This window comes from Perca flavescens, chromosome 1 (assembly GCF_004354835.1).
Source record: "Perca flavescens isolate YP-PL-M2 chromosome 1, PFLA_1.0, whole genome shotgun sequence".
NCBI classification, from domain to species: Eukaryota; Metazoa; Chordata; class Actinopteri; order Perciformes; family Percidae; genus Perca; species Perca flavescens.
Genome location: NC_041331.1, coordinates 3,574,696 through 3,591,930, shown reverse-complemented (window position 1 = coordinate 3,591,930; position 17,235 = coordinate 3,574,696). Strand labels below are relative to the sequence as shown.

The 17,235-nt window shown below is 43.4% G+C and overlaps 1 protein-coding gene across 3 annotated transcripts in view; it reads right to left on the bottom strand.

The window, feature by feature from the left end:
- Positions 1-1,781: 1,781 nt before the first annotated feature.
- Positions 1,782-17,235, bottom strand: part of mtss1lb (MTSS I-BAR domain containing 2b) — a 94,159-nt gene continuing 78,705 nt past the window's right edge. The window contains exons 10-16 of one of the 3 annotated variants that reach the window (XM_028584870.1): positions 17,107-17,204; positions 15,543-15,828; positions 14,592-14,666; positions 7,847-7,996; positions 7,167-7,349; positions 6,225-6,390; positions 1,782-2,848 (exon numbers count right to left, since the gene is read on the bottom strand). In XM_028584870.1, coding sequence (XP_028440671.1) covers positions 1,971-2,848; positions 6,225-6,390; positions 7,167-7,349; positions 7,847-7,996; positions 14,592-14,666; positions 15,543-15,828; positions 17,107-17,204 — 1,836 coding nt within the window. In that variant the 3' untranslated portion in view covers positions 1,782-1,970. The remainder of the gene's footprint in view (positions 2,849-6,224; positions 6,391-7,166; positions 7,350-7,846; positions 7,997-14,591; positions 14,667-15,542; positions 15,829-17,106; positions 17,205-17,235) is intronic. The other 2 variants (XM_028584879.1, XM_028584887.1) reach the window with 2 other exon arrangements.

The window sequence follows — 17,235 nt, the reverse complement described above, 5'->3', positions numbered from 1 at the left end:
TGAATGGAATTTCATTTATCGTGCTCACAGTATTGAGAAATGGCATTTAAAAAATTCAACACTAATGCATCCCTTTGGTAATCTATTAAATGTGCTGACCGTTTTTTGAGGGGACTATCACTACCATAGAAAGTAGTTCTAATTACTTCTAAATAGTTCTAATTACTATTTGCATGGCTAACCAACCAACCCTTTAAAGCCTATTTCCAAAAGTAGTCTGACCTATCTGTGCGGTGTATTTTTTGCATTATGTGTTCAGATACCAGTGAAACCACAACATAAAAAGCTTCAGCACTATTCCTAATTCACAGCAGGCGATGGCTTGTAAAACCCTGAAGAGCCCTGATGTCCTATCCATTCTCAGATATATATGTTGCTCTACTTTCTTATCCCATCTTATTTGACCAATCGCTCCAATTCCACCAGTCTTTATCACTTCCTCTTTGTCCCTCCCTGTCTTCTTCATTTTCAAATTAAATAATTTTCTCAGGACAGTCTTATTGGCAACTATCTCTCTCACTTTCACTCTCCCTAACATACAGTATGACTACAGCAACACCTAGTGGCTATTGTACATACTCTACTCTACCACCTATCAAAGTGCTTACAGTTTTTTTTTCTTCCATTTTTGTAATCCATTTCCTCCACCAGAAAGAGACAGGGACAGGGAGAGAGACACGCCAATGCGGGGCTAGGCATGAATTCACAGTCAATGTGTAATTTAGCATTCCTGATGATTGCATGAATGTGACAAAGGAGAACCTACAATCCTCCTTCTTCTTGGAAACAAGAAAATAAAACACATTTATTGCTCCATTTCTGATTTAACATTTTTCTCTCTGGTTCTATAAAATATATATGAATATATCTATAAGCCTGGATTATTTTCTCGTAACTTCTGGTACAGTTGTAACAAGGTAAATGACGTCACGATATAAACAAGATAATACACGTACAACACACAGGAGAAAAGCCCTGCCCTCATTGAGTAACCAGCTGTCCTGCAGCAGAGCTCTACCTACCCCCCTCGCACACACACGCACAATCAATCACGTGCGCGCACACACACACACACACACACACACACACACACACACACACACACACACACACACACACACACACACACACACACAAAATCATATTTCCCATTTGCCCACACACATGAATGCACGCACACACTACACGCGCAGAGAGAGAGGGGAAGGGGGCATTAGCACGGTTCAATGCCAACACTATTTTTTTAAAGACTCTTTTACATTAGGATGAACCAGAGGAGCCCTCCGGATTGTTAGCTCCCCGTGCTAATACCACATCTTCACTTCAGTGGGCTAATAAGTACAGTATGTTGCTGCTGAGACAGCCTGGGTTCTAATCCAGCTTCACATGGCACTCTGACCCCCCCTCTCTCTCCCTCCTTCAGTCATCAGTCTTTCCTCTGGATTTAGACAGTCAGGTTAGTTGGAGAAGAGGATGGGGAAGGGTGTAAGTTGACAAACAGAACCCAGTCTTTCTCTCTTTCTTTGCCTTTTTTTTATCGTATCGGTTTTTCCTGCGAGTCTTTTCGTCCCTGGGTGGAGGTGTACAGAAGACAAACATGCGTCCATCACACACTAGTTATAGTGGCCTGCTAGGAGCCTCAATAGTATCAGTATTCAGTATTTCACTTTTAATTGTCAGCATGAGTTAACATTATTGATGTTATTATTATTGTTATTATTATTATTATAATTATTATTATTATTATTATTATTATTATTGTTATTATAATTATTATATTATATATCATGTACTCTAATGGTGTCTTTAAACATATTTTTTCTGTATGTTTTCATTCATCTTCTGTTATATTAGAGCTTTCCCTACATAGTTAAGTGTTTGTGTATGTACTAGGCGGTTGGGTTGCACCACACCAACACCTGACTCCCTATTGGCTGACAAGTATCATCCTCTTCCTGCTTCTTCTCCCATCACAAGATGCGCGGCGCAGAGCGGTCATTGGAGACGGTCTTGCGAAGGCGGACTCCTCTCCTGATGGTGGTCAACATGTCACCAGACCCTTCTGCCTCCTCTGTGCCTGTCTGAGTGTCGGTGGGGCCAGTTTGCGGCAGGGCCGGGTCATCGGGGAGGGCAGGGAAAGGAAACTGCCCCTCTCCAAGAGCGTGCGCACTGGCTACCAACTCACCGATCTTCTCCACTAGGCTGTGTCGATTTGCCGCGATCATCTGATCCTCCTCGGATCCGGGCCCTGAGCCTGTTCCCATTGCAAGGCCCCCGTGCTGCTGGGCGTAGACCTCTAACGCCGCCCCTGATCCCCAGGCGGTGTTAGGCAGGCTGAGGCGCTTCGGCGATGCTTTCACGTAATCGAGCGCTCCTTGTGCATCCTCGACTCCAGTGAAGAAGACGCACTCCTCGCTGCCCACACGCACAGGCACGCCACCCGAGTGCCCTCCGCCTGCAAATCCACCGCCAGCCGCGCCAGGTGAATGTGAGTCTCCGGGAATAGTGGGTGTCTTGACAGGTACAATGGGTGGTCGGATGGGGATAGGCCCTGCGCTGGACAGTGTGCGCCTCACGCCTGGTTTGGTAGACGGGGTTCGACGGATGGTGGCAGTGCCCGGAGTACCTCCACCTCCACCAGCTCCTCCAGGTTGAATTCCATGGCCCCCGGGACCAAGAACCCCACTGGGTAGGCCGGCTGTGCTAGCTGGCCTCTTGGTCTGGATCATTCGCCGGTAGTTCTGGGCGATGTTAGAGTGGCGAGGAATGGTGGAGGACTTGTCAAACTCTGTCTGACCATCTGTACCTTCAGCATCACCATTCACTGAGTAGCAGTCATAATCTGAACCTAATGTGGGTAGAAAAGGGGAGAAGTGATTGAGGAGAGAATTGCCATCAAAAAGGAAAGCAATGTACCGTGGTCACATTATTGGATTAACCAATGAATCAAGTCGTTGAAGATGGACCTTGTAAGTTAAAGTTATTAAGTTACAGTTATTTCTTGTTTTCAGCAGCAAATCAACTGTTGGCATCGCTCTCCCAGCAGGTAGCAGTTATGATAATTAGCGTTAGCTATTTGGCCTTTTGAAATGTCTTATTCTCAATGGACTTCACATCGACAATCTCAAACCACGCTGGCATCTCAAGTTATGCACAACCCCCTGACCCACAGTGCCGCTCAGTCCACACACACACACACACACACACACACACACACACACACACACAGTGGCATGACCCTGCATGGCAATTGTTATTACTGCAAGATGGCCAGTGGAAAAGATGCATGATAAGATGACTCGGTGTGACGAGATTGAGTGCTTCATGCTTGAAAATGAAGCTGGAAGGGTAGCAATGCATTTACAATGTCTGTGCAAGATCAAGTTATCGTAACACTTCATATCACAGAGCATGGCTAGCAAGATAATCTCATATTGGATTGACAAACTGAAGGAAGTTTTGCGACCTCTAATTATGTGGCTCCCAAAAGAAACTATTCGGGCAACCATGCCTGAAGCATTTGAGAAGAACTTTCTTCATACAACATGTATTATACAGACTGCAGTGAGAGCCTTTTACAAAAATAATAATAATAAAAATAACTTGATTCAAGAGGAGAATCATACAGTCATTGCTATTCACATAACACAGTGCGATACCTGGTAGCTGTTGCCCTATGTGGACTAATCATTTAAAGATATAGTGGAGGATTCTTTTTCCGGGTGGATCATCAAGACTATTGGTCCTCCTGGTTGTCAATCATTCTGGTGATATGTTTACGTAAGGCCGTCGTACGTGCACGTCCCTAGGTTTCAGGTGTATATGTGTTGCGCGCTTGAGCTACAGTTTCAGCCATTCATTGAGGCATTGAAGCTTTTGGGAGAATAGTTCACACGCTGGCGTGCGCTAAAAGCACAGGTTGGGCTTCCCACTGATGCCTCAGTCGGGAAGTTTCTACTCCACAGGTAACGTTTGGCATGCTATTTGGAGAAATCAATTTAAAATCACTGCTAGTGAAAGTTGATGTAAGCTATGATTAGCGATGCTAGCCCTGGCACAAGTCACGCACCGCGCACACATGGTAAACATCTCAATTTGTGAAAAAGTGCAAATCTTCTTTTGGAGAGTAAGCTTGTATGAGCCATGCCGACAGCAACTTGTAAACGGTGCACTCTCGTGCACACGTTTAATAAGCGTTCCCTCTTGGGAGCAGGCAGATTGTTGCGCATGTGCATTTTTTCAAAAAGTACAGAGGGCGGTTCTTTTCTAAAATTTGGAAAAATCCTCCACAATACCTTTAATCATATTCATCTCTGCTGCATATTAAGCGATGCAGTGACAAATTCATAACCATGGACTTAGGAGTGTTAGACTACTGAATGCCTGGGGATTAGTTCATGGCTGATTGAGGCTTTACCATAAAAGATATGCAGTTTGAGAGAAAGGTTTAATTGGTAATGGCCTCTTCCACAAAAAAAAAACATCAACAGCTAACTGGGGAACAGGGGACATGCACTAGACGAATTGCGCATTTAGGAATTTAGGTTGAAAGAGCAATTAGACATTTGGAACTTTACAAAACATGAAGGTTTCAGGGATGTCATTCTGATTCTCATATTGTATGGAACACATTTATGGCCGTGCCCTATGTGCAGATGTGCACTAAACCTTGCCCATTATCTCAGTGTGTCTTTCATTTAGATTAAAAAGCACTCCCTCACAAACGCCTCATCCTACTGCAGGTTGTACTTGCATGTAATATCCGATGCTACATGTTTTCTGCAGCTGCAGCTATCCATCTAATAGTTGGATATCACTGCGTTATGCTCTATGCATACCTGAGTCAATGACCCCATCAGGACTTGCAGAGAGCCATGGTTCTTGGACACTTAACACTACTGCTATTGTGGATAATCTTCTTGCCCTGTTTTTCAGTTGGTGGCAAGCTCTTACTTGATTGTCTTTACCATAGGTGCATTGTTGCCACAAAAGGAGTGGTATATATGATCCCATACTGTAGAAATGTGTCACTTTTTGGGGTTGCAAGTACAGGAACCTTTTTTTTGTAGAGCTTGCTGTAAGTTTGATTTTCCTACAATGGTGCCACAAATCAGATGCACTTTGCTCTCCAATTCTAGTTGAGCTGCTTGTGCGTCACAAACTTTCGATATACGCCTGGTAGAATGTGTTGCATGAGTTACAGCTGAGATCGTAACTGTCAGTCTGGCTTAGTTAAAAAATTTTGTCATCAACTGTGCTATTTCTCCTGCTGATGGTGAGGCATTCTAACACTGTTCTAGTAAGGTGTTGAGGACAAAGAGTGGTTGAATGGGGGCTTTGTACACACTGTCTATAAAGTTTTTGTGTGACAGATGATGTGATGAGTTTGAGAGTAATTGAGTCTCTACTCTACAGTCCGACAATTGACGATGCATTGTTGAAGTTGAAGTTAATCTGACTCAGCTGGTTAGGCTCAAAGATCTTAGATGTTCCTGCATTGCTCCTGCACTGCTCATCTGTACATGCAATCCCTGTTTTTCCACTGGCCACAGCATTCTGCACCTGCAATGATGGCATCAATAGTATCTTCATAATTTCTCCTTACTCACTTACTACTGGCATTACTATTTAGCTAGAACATAGGCATATCTTCTTTTTGGCAATAAAAGCACAATTAATTAGTGTATTTGTGAGAGAGAAGATCTGTGGGATTTTGAATACCTTGCACAGAATAGCTGCCATATGACTAATTGACTTCCCAAACCCGGCAATGCATGAGCAGCCGACTGTCTCCACGACTCCACTCTCCCTCAGCATTACCCACGCCATATGTTTCCCTTGATTGACACCCTGGCTCGACATTACTACTGCCATCAGAAACATAAATCCTAAACAGGACTTTACTTATTTTATTACTATGCAGGTAAGCATATGCTTCTATGCTTCTGTAATGAGGTAATGCTTTGCCAACAACCCCTTCAGAAAACACAAGATAATTAACAATTTAGATGTAGCTAACATCGGGCAACTGCTTCATGTCATCTACCCACTCCATGAGAAGTGACTGGTGAGGCCCTGTTACAGAACTGTCTTTTTACAACATCCGTACTGTGTATCCACCCCAGATTTGTACTAAAAGACTTTAGTTTTTAAACGCAGATAAAAACCGGCATCTGCTATGAATCAAGGGTAAACTGGCGAAGTATAACGGTTAAGAGTTTCACCTTGTGAAGGAATTGTGTCCTCAGAGCAAGATGGTGTTGTGGTCTCTGTGCTGTAGCCACTGGAGTACTGCAGGGAGTCTCTGTTGCTTTTCTGCTGTTCCATGCTCAGCCCTCTGGTCAGCACCATGGCCAGGTCACTGGCTGCAGGAGAGACCTCCTCTCCATGCTGAGGACATAGAGACAGACGCCGCATTGGAATAATGTTTAAAAAAATAATTCAAATTCGGGAGAATTATTGCAGTCCCTTTGTTGATCAAATGTGGGATATGTAAGAAATGTTGTGAGCTTCAATGAGCATTGATGACTATATCAGCACAGGCAATACATGTGCTAGATAAAACAGTAGTAGATGGTGCTCTCTGTTCAATGAAGGGATGAAAGCACACTGAAGTGCCATTCCTTGAGCCTTTTTCTTTAAACCAAGAGCGCCATCTAGTTGGATCAACAAATACAACTAATGGTTCATGAAGCTGCATTTGGACATCACTACTATGTAGTGATCATATTCATTTATTTGGACCAGGAGAAACATATGTTTATTGCTCCAACACTGAGACAGAAACCAAAACTGAATTTCTTAATATTTGGCTTCTATCACAGTTCCAATGACCAGTGAACACCAGAAGCACACGTTTGTATTCTTTGTATTAACTTATTATTATTTGGCAGATCAGACTTGGCAAGTCTTCAGCTTATCACACTTATTATACAGTTATTGGAAGATGCACTGCTGTTGCAGCCGATTGACCACAATGACTAGCTGGCTTATTATAGGCCATACTTTACATATTCATACTATTCATATTCATGTACACACACTTACACATTTGTAAATATCCTTCCACACACTTAGTCTAACCTAATTCCTTGGTTTATACTGGTTTATATGAACTATAATTCTCCTTTGTCTCCAGGCTGCTTGTCGGCATCATTCAGCTTTACCTTGGCAGCGATGGTAGCAGGGGTCATCCTGTGTCTCTGTGCGTCATCAGGGTGCGATGGCCCAGCGTATCCATGGGAGCTGGGCGACATCTCGTTCTCCCTAAGCCTATCGAGGGGTTCCTTTCTCCTCTGAACTGATGCGGCTGCCACCGGCTGCTCATACTGACCTGCTTTGGACCAATCCTGAAGAGTGTGAGTCAAATTAATAAACAGGAAGTAGCAGGTAGAATTAGCACGAGAGACTTGTCCACTATCCAGCAGTTTGAAGCCCTTCATCTGAGTGCAGAGAAAGGGGGCCTTTACGGTTGGATCGTGTGTGGGTGCTTGGAAGAGTGTTTGCGCGTGGGTGTGTGTGGGCAGGGGCCTTTTTGAGCATTTGAATGTGTTTATGTTGATGAGTTTGATTGGTCAGCTCTCCACACCCTGCTTAGTTTTGGCCAATCTCCAGTCGGTAGATTGCAAAACCAGTGAGTAAGACAGGGGAGGCCAAAAAAACAATATGCATGCACACGCAGCAAGTAGGGATGCACTTGAAGCAAAGCAAATGTGGTTATGAATGAGTTAATCAGGTGATGAAAATGAAAAGAATATAAACCCCATGCAATAACTGAAATGTATGCTGTAAAACAAAACAGAAGAAAAGGTGCAACTGAAGAAATGGAAGCGAATGGAGAACAAACCTTCCACATAGGAACCTTTGATGTAGGAGAGGAGGAGCTGGATCCAGGGGGGCAGTTATAGGGTGGGGACGCAGGAAGAATGACAGAGAGAGGCCTGGTGGAGCCAGAGTGAGAAAGAGCAGGGCGGAAGGTAGCGAAGGACGTGCCAAACTGCGGGATGAGAGACATAGTCATGTCATCAGAGAAAGACAGAAACAGAAACCAAGTGAGAGACAGAGGCAGCCAGCTGTGGTAGAGGATCACTGGGCCGAACACATGACAATAAAAGCAACACATGTATACACACACCTAGTGTACAACAGACACTCACACACACCAAGTCGTCAGTGTGACACACAAGAGCAAGAACGGTTTAGCAGTAGATTTAGAATAGAAAAGGCCTTTTAAAGACAATTAGTGGCTGCTATCCATGCATCGAATGACTAGTCAACAACTAAGTCAGTGGTGCCTACAAAGGCTACATTTTTCCAGCTACGTTATATAATTGTTAGAAAGACCATGGGATGTGTAAAAGCAGCATGCATTTAAAATTGAATTTGATTTGAAGTGTAGAAGACAGTCTTCAATGGTCCCTATATAGAAAAGCTGAGAAAAGGAAGCAGCTGTGTGCTGCTGTCTATCAGAGGTGGGAAAGATGACCAGGCGTGCGTTTGCAAAACCAAGCAGTTATCCTGTATCCTTAGTTATAAAACTGTCTGAAAACTCTTTTGATTACGCATACATTTTTAACAAGTCCTCCAAAACATTTGAAAATATAGGTTGTTTATTCCTACTCTCTAATACGACCCACAGGAGCGTTTCAGAAATTAGCGCCCCTAGCAGTGGCAGGAAACACGACCCACAACAGACGTTACTTTACTTCTGGTCAAGCACGTGATGCAGAACGTGACGTGCTCCGTATGTCCCGTTTGTTCCGTAAAGTAAAAATAAATAAATTAACTTTTTATTTTCAATGGGACATAAACCCCAGTCTCCAGGGTGACAAAGTATAAGAGCACCGAGCAAACAGAGGACTTTCACTTTATTACCTGTGTTGATTAGGACTGGCAAACTCGATTCCTTTTAAGGATTCAGGTTATTCTGAGTCACTCACTAAACTGATCCGGGTTGTGCGAGTCACTTGAGTCAGTATTGCTAGCTTGCAATGTTTTGGACGGTCTGCTCGACCTAATTGTATTTAAATATACTACATTTATGTACCAAAACCTACAGTAGGCCTAGCTAGGCTACATGCAGAACATTGTATGTTATTTCAGAAGTGAAAGAATGGCTTTTGTTGTGGATATGCTTTACCCTGAACACGAGGAGAGACTTCACTCGCTCGTCGGAATCAGATCCACTCATAGCCGGCTGATTTGCGCGATTGACTGACTCACGCGAGAACTCATGAGTCATCGAAAACTCATGAGTTCTCGCGTTAGTCCCATGGTCTGCGAGCTTGCAACGTTTCTGGCTTTGAGTCTGCGGGTCAGGAAGTTCCTATAACCTGTCTCGGACTGTCTCTCTGCTCACTCAGTCGCTTGAGTTGACTTGTGGAGTTGTCGTTGCCTACGAAATTGTACGTTATTGAGCTTTGGGCAGCTAAGATGGTTAGGACTAGTAGTAGCTAATGTTGCAAGAGGTTTGTGTGTGGCGCTGTTATCACTTTAGATTGAATTGTAGTAGGACTCAACTGATCCCAGTTAATGATACTAGAGGCTCGCGATTCGTGAGTCCATCCGAGTGAATCACGACTCAAACAGGTTTATTGTTGATCCAGTCACAATTACTACAGCTACTAAGTGCTGCTTGAAGAAACGACTTATGGACGTTTCTCAGGATAGGACAGTTTCACCTTGGTGTCCAAGTATGTTCTGCTGCGCAAAGCAGTATTGGACTCATTACTGCCCCGTGAGGCAGGAGTATGGACCCACTGCAACTACAGTTGGCGAGAGCTGCAGTCCGATTGAGGGTATGTTTTATCATCAGAGTATTGTTGCTCTTCAATGAGATGCACTGCCCCTTCACGTAGTGGATGAGACAGTCCCAAACAGGTTAGTAGTGTTGGTGCTGGGAACAGGATCAGCAGTACCCAGATATAATCAACAAGGTTGACGTAGAAAAGGACAGAAGTTTGTGGGATTATTTTGCCTCATGGTAGTTGTGCAAGTTTTAATCAAGGTAACCGGTAGATGTGGTTTGCGCAATCCATCTTGACAATGTGTGTCACTCAAGTGGAGATGTGTCACACACTGGCTGCCATCAGATGGTTGTAAAGGGTGTTAATCAACTGAAAGGGGAAGCAGTCATATATGCAAGCTGTTGTGGAGGACAGAAACTGCTTAGAATCCGACATGAATATTTAATTTGCCTTGCGAGCATCATTGGAATTGTATTTATGTTGCAAACAGATGTGCATACTGGTCAAAGGATGTTTAATGAAAGGGAAAGAGACAAGCTCTCAAGCATAAATAAAAGGAATGCGATTTTGGAGAGGTTTATGTGAGTGCGCCTGGACCAACTAAAGTGTTAAAAACAGTACAGAATACAAGCCTTCCATGCATACTTTGCTGTTGACCTGATCAAAGTTTGTGAGTGGGAAACAATGCAAAACCAAACCAACATTGTAATTGTCATACAAATCCCCAGTGATACTCTGCGCCTCTCCAACCACTGAAGCGAACCACCAAAATACAAAACATAAGTAGGTAAGGAAAATATACCCTTTGTGCTTAGGAGAATACCACTTTGCACTATTGTTTATCTAAAAAGCATGGCAATACATTTATTCAACAAAAACCTCACATCTGAGGTGCAATTTTGGTCATTGTTCTCTCGTAGGTCGATGGTGTTTGATTTGATGTTGCTTGATATTGTATCACCAAAAAGCATTCTCTGCTGGAGAGCCCATTTAGCACCCAGAGAGCTGCTACTGTCTGTTCTGTTGCAGGTGCACCTGCCTATCCAGGTAACAGAGTCCCCTACTGTTTTTTTTCAAAATGTATTAAACTCTTAAAATAAAACTGCTGCTACCTTGGTGAATGTAACCTATCATTTTAAACAGCATGTGAGATATAATCCGGTTTGATCATGACTTTATACCACCACAATTATCAACGTTGTTTTTACAATAGTCCCATTTTACAAGAAATGGTCCCATTTTACAAGAAATTAAAGTTTGTGTTTGTTCATCACTCCTACCAGAAAACAGTATTGGAAAAATTAAGATGTTACAGTAAAAAACTTTCATAAATTGGAGAACAAAGTTCAATCTGCAAGCTGTTTTAATGGAATGCTGAAACCACTGAGGGACCAATTTGGGTCGATGAGCAAACTTTCTACAGAACGGCTGGCAGCATCCTCTGACCGAGGCAAATACATCAGAAGGTTTAGACTTTCTATGGACACTGATGGGATGGACGCATAAAAAACTAAACTGGCACTAAGCTTTGGGTCACAAAGTGGACCTGCAACAGTGCAGATTGTCTCATCACAACACATTCATTTACTTTTGTAACCCAAATTAAATTCTTATGTGTTAAGTGTTAAGATGTTTAGGAGGCACTACATGTAGAGATAGCAGGACTGAGCAATGTTTTGTTTTCTCTCTAAACTCTTTGCTTTACAGCATCAGCACCACAGACCTGACAAGCTGATAAATATGTATCATAGTTTCCTGAAGTCACTTCTGGAGGATTTCTGGTTATTGAAGTCTTAAAATTCAATTATGTCCTTCTGTTGCTGATGGGCTTAATAAAATGCCCTCATGTATTTTTAAATAAAGACACCCAGACTGTTTTAATGTACAACAGATCTATTTATATAAAGAAAAAGTTGATAAAATTATAATTTTAAGAATGTTGTTAATGGTCCTATGACATGCTGCTCTTTGGATGCTTTTGTATAGGCCTTACTGGTCCCCTAATACTGTATCTGAAGTCTCTCTTATATAGGCCTTAGTGGTTCCCTAATACTGTATCTGAAGTCTCTTTTATATAGACCTTAGTGGTCCTCTAATACTGTATCTGAAGTCTCTTTTATATAGACCTTAGTGGTCCTCTAATACTGTATCTGAAGTCTCTTTTATATAGACCTTAGTGGTCCCCTAATACTGTATCTGAAGTCTCTTTTATATAGGCCTTAGTGGTCCCCTAATACTGTATCTGAAGTCTCTTTTATATAGACCTTAGTGGTCCCCTAATATTGTATCTGAAGTCTCTTTTATATTAGGGCTGGGCGATAAAACGATAACAATATGTATCGCGATAGACACATAATCAATATCAATAGAAAATGTGGTCGATAAAACGTTCGATAACTTGTTTATCTTCATCAGAAGAAGTTGGTCAAGTTTGGTTGCATGAACAAAGGCCCTCACTCTCTGGCAACCTAGCAACGTGGGGAGTGACACTCTAACAGCCAATCATGTAACAGTATCATGTTTGGTTGCGCCACATCGCTGTCTCGTGTTCTTCAATAACAGAACCGCCGTGGAGTGGAAAGTGAGTGCCGCAGCGAGCGAGGAAATCGTTGATAAAACAGGAAAAGTCAGTATGGCAGTTTTGGGGATTTTGTAAGTCTGACCGTAGTCAGACCAATGTCGTCAGACCAACACTGGTGATACCATAAACTTGTTTTACCACTTTAGCCGCGCTCACACTTTCGAGCACAGCCGTATTCGCCATCAACATCCAACAACATCTGCAGCTGCAACACGGCACAAGCAGCAGACCGCCATGGAGAGGTACTCTGCATCAGCGCCTTACTAAACACTACAAGCAGCAGACCGCCATGGAGAGGTACTCTGCATCAGCGCCTTACTAAACACTACAAGCAGCAGACCGCCATGGAGAGGTACTCTGCATCAGCGCCTTACTAAACACTACAAGCAGCAGACCACCATGGAGAGGTACTCTGCATCAGCGCCTTACTAAACACTACAAGCAGCAGACCACCATGGAGAGGTACTCTGCATCAGCGCCTTACTAAACGCTACAAAGAAATAACGGAGGCAGACATGCTGAGCACTGTCCAGAAGCCAGGTTACCAACCTAGCACTAAACCTGCAGAAAATAGTTCCTTCTCAGGTTTCTTATATTTAGCTAACACTTTGCACTATGTTATGACACTTTATTAAGCATTTCTTACTTATTCTTTAATTTTGCACCTTAATGTTAAGAGATAATTGTTAAGTGTTCATTGTGATTTTAGACCTGTTTACATTTTAATTATTTGAGTGTTTTCCATGGTTGTGTTGACATTTCTGCTTTTATAACTGAGGGGATTATAATCAGAGCAGGGTTAAGTTTAAAATAAAAATGTTTAAATTTAATATATTTTCTCCTGGTCCTTATTTTAAATAGGTCATAAAAAATATCAATAATTATCGATATCGACCGATATGAAAAACTTATATCGTGATACAGTTTGCAACCATATCGCCCAGCCTTATTTTATATAGACCTTAGTGGTCCCCTAATACTGTATCTGAAGTCTCTTTTATATAGGCCTTAGTGGTCCCCTAATACTGTATCTGAAGTCTCTTTTATATAGGCCTTGGTGGTCCCCTACTACTGTATCTGAAGTCTCTTTCTTGAAATTCAGCCTTGGTGCAGAATTACAGCCACTAGAGCCAGTCCCACAATCAGTTTTCCTTAGGATGTGCCATTTCTGTGTCTGTAGCTTTAAATGCTATTGAGGAGGAGAGGGGGGCAAGGTGGAGGGTGGGGGTGTGGCCTTGACCAACTGCCATGCTTCGCTTGGTTTCAATCCATGATGTCTCTCTCATGGGTGGGCCAAATTCTCTGGGCAGGCAAAGCAGAGAAAGGGGAGGTAACCTTTCCCCTTATGACCTCATAAGGAGAAGATTCCAGATCGGCCCATCTGAGCTTTCATTTTCTCAAAGGCAGAGCAGGATTAGCCTCGTGAGACCATCCTGATCTCGCGAGCTCCAGTTTTCCACTTGCAGATCAGTCTGGCATCTTGAGGCAGATAAAATTTGGAGCCGTTAGCCAAACGACCGGGCCAATCAACGTTGGTTTTGAGGTGGGTTAGGTGATGATAGACAGATGGTTTATCCAATCAGCTTACCAGTATTGTCAGACAGCGGTAGCCGCTCGCTAATACTTTTTTTTCTCTTGGATCCTTCTTTTGGAATATGGTCCGTGAACCTGAAATGGTGTCTTTTATTCCTAAATTCTCGTTACACAAACGGCAAATCTCCTTTACCGACATGTTTGCATGCTGAGCTAACGAGCTATGCTTTGCCTGCAGCAGCAGGGGCGGGCTTGTGGTTGTATTTTCATACGCTTCGTAGATCTGATTGGTTGATTTGGCCCGTCTATCACCAACATAGGTGATAGACAGATGGTTCATCCAATCAGCTAACCAGTATTTCCGCCCCTTCCCAAAAGTTCTCCAACGGAAAGTTCCCAGATGGATATGCCGAGCAAATGCGAAGCAATCCATCTGGCGGAGTCAGGTTAGAGCAGGATACCAAGGGCTCGGTTTACACCTATCGCCATTTCTAGCCACTGGGGGAACTCATATTAATGTTAAAAAAACCTCATAAAGTGAAATGTTCATGCTATGGGACCTTTAATTTATCAGCCTCTGTTGTGAAATATACCGATGAGATAAACTGATAACACAATGTACCTATTTTTTCCTATTTGGGCCAAACTTTAATTGCTTTTAACGTGTTATTTGCTTTGAGTGTTAAACTGTTGAGGACTCCACGCTGGACAGGATTAATAAGAGTACTTACAGTGGTGGGGGAGCTGCATTCACTGACTGACTGGCATGTTTCTGAGGCCTCCGACGATGCTGAGCTGGAGGACTTCTACAGCGGACAAAAACAAAACAACAAAGCTATGTCATATCAACTGCTTTGCCAAGAAAGATCCAGAGTCCATATGTTGGTGTGAGCATTGTGTGTGTGAAGCTTAAAGGTCCACTGTGTAAGAATTTCTCCTGTCTAGCGGTGAAATTGTATTTTGCATTCAAACGAATAGTGCTCTCTAGCGCCTCGCTTTTTCAAATGCGTGTTGCAACTACGGTAGCCGTTATGTACCAAGAAGCTATGACAACATGTCTTCCAATTTTCGTTTTTTGGGCGACGAGGATTCCTTCTCCTGTGGCTAGGGCATTAGTATGATCCTCCATTGTGAACTAAAGTGCAGCGCAGGCTTTCAGATTTGCCGGGGCAGCGACAAGCGCCTCTCACTGATCCCCTTCTACGTTTCAGCTGGTTTCAGTCACGTGACGCTGGCTCTGAACCAAAATGCGTTGTGGATTAGCCAGACAGGTCGGCTAGTGCTTTATGTCCCTCTCAGCGATTACAGTTTTTCAAAATGGCGGAACGACATGGAAGCCACCTTGGACTTGCCCATCCAATGTAAATACAGATAAGAAATTCTTCGCTTACGAGGATAAGTCAGATCATTGGCAGAGGTCATTTTACACCAATGAGGACATATTTATAAAATGAAGACATTAATTTTAGCTAATAAAATACTAAAAACACTACACAGTGTACCTTTAAATATCTTTCCAAAAAAGAAGCTACACCTGCCAGAGTCAGAGTCATTCAGGTTGCTTTCCAAAGTCAATCAACTTGAAAATGAAATGTTGATGTTTTTATGCTGGACACCAACAAATAACGCTCATTATACCACCGACTGGGTGTGTATTTCACTGTGTGTGTATTTCGGCGTACCTGGCTAGTGATGTCCGAGGGCATGGGCGAGGGGGGCTTGGAGTAGATGTTTGCGTCCTGGGACACAAAGCCCGAATCATGGGAGGAGACGCTGCTGAGGCGGTGGGCCGCGATACCCCCCGGCGGCGGAGGCTGATGCGGCAGGCTGCTGCGGTAGCGATAGGAGGAGGAGGAGGAAGATGAGGTGGGGGAGTGGGGCTGGGAGCCTCCACCCCCTCCACCGATACCACCACTACCGCCTCCCCCTGACGAACGGGAGGCACTACTGTGGGCGCTGTTGACGCTGCTGCAGGGGGGGGAGGAAAGGTGCAGAGGAGCAGGGGAGGGGTGGAGGGATGGGAGGGTGAGGAGTGTGAGGGGAGGATGAAAGTGATGGTTGCCAATGTGGAGTAAGGACAGTATTTGGGGGTGGGGGGGAGCATGATTACAGGGATGTGTCAAAGTAAAGGTTCGATTCAGGAAGAGGATGTTCAAACAAAATGTGAGGGGTTGATTATTGGCGAAGATGAGAAATTGATGATTGGACGATGCATTGGAGGGTTTTGTGATTGGTTTACGTGATGGGGAAAGTTCAGGAGCAGTTCACAGCAAGTTGTTGTTTTTTTTTTGTTTTTTTTTAGGTTAGTTGTAACCCCGCAATGCGTTGATGCATTAAAGTCCCACACCAGTCACAGTTAAAAGCAGAGACCACGGAAAAGAAAGGAAACCAGGTAACCAAGGAAACCGAGAGAAAGAGGGCAAATCACGTGAGCGCACACAAACAAACGAAACACAAAAAAAAATAGAAGACAGAGGAGTGGAGAAGAAGACACACAAGTACAAAAGAAATTGATATTTATGGTGAGGGAAAAGGGGGGGAGAGAAAAGGGCAGGACGGGGAGGTGGGGGTAGACAGAGAGTGTGTAAGCTTATGAGAATCCGGGACACACACTAACACACACACACACACACACACACACACACACACACACACACACACACACACACTAAACACTGCAGGCAGGAGGCTGTGATCTTGCATGCTTTAGAGCTTTGCCTTGAGCGTGACTGCTGCTACATGCATACACAGACAGAGACTGAATCACACACGTACACCAAGTGATGTTTTTCAGACAAAGAAATACACTTTCAGTTTAAAGTACTCTTCTTGTAGTATTCGCTTTGTTTTTCAAATACTCTGAATTCTAGTATTATATGCATTTACACCCAAAGGAAGCAGAAAACTGTATTTGCTGATCTTATCTACTACGTATGCAAACATTTAACATTTTTTCATCATTTTATAATCTTTTTACAAAGGAAATCCATATACTAATCCACATAATGTTTCTCTGTCTGAAGACTGTGGTTCATTTATCTGGAGAGCCCACTCAACTGACGATGACTTGACAAATAGTAATCATGGACTGACAGACACAGACAGACGGGACCGACAGTCACAGTGAAACATAAATCAGTGAAGGCTCCTCTTTCTTAAATCACTGGAAAGAACACTGCAGAGCAGAGAGAAGGTGCTGGGCATGTCTGTGTGTGCATATATGTGTGTATTTGTGTGTGTGTGTACCTGCACATGCTGCTCTTGCGGGAGCCAGAGCTGCTGGGGGATGAAGGAGGAGTCTGATAGGACCAGCTGTAATCTGAGCCCTTGAGATCCTTAATCACCTGAGAGAGAGAGAGAGAGAGAGAGAGAGAG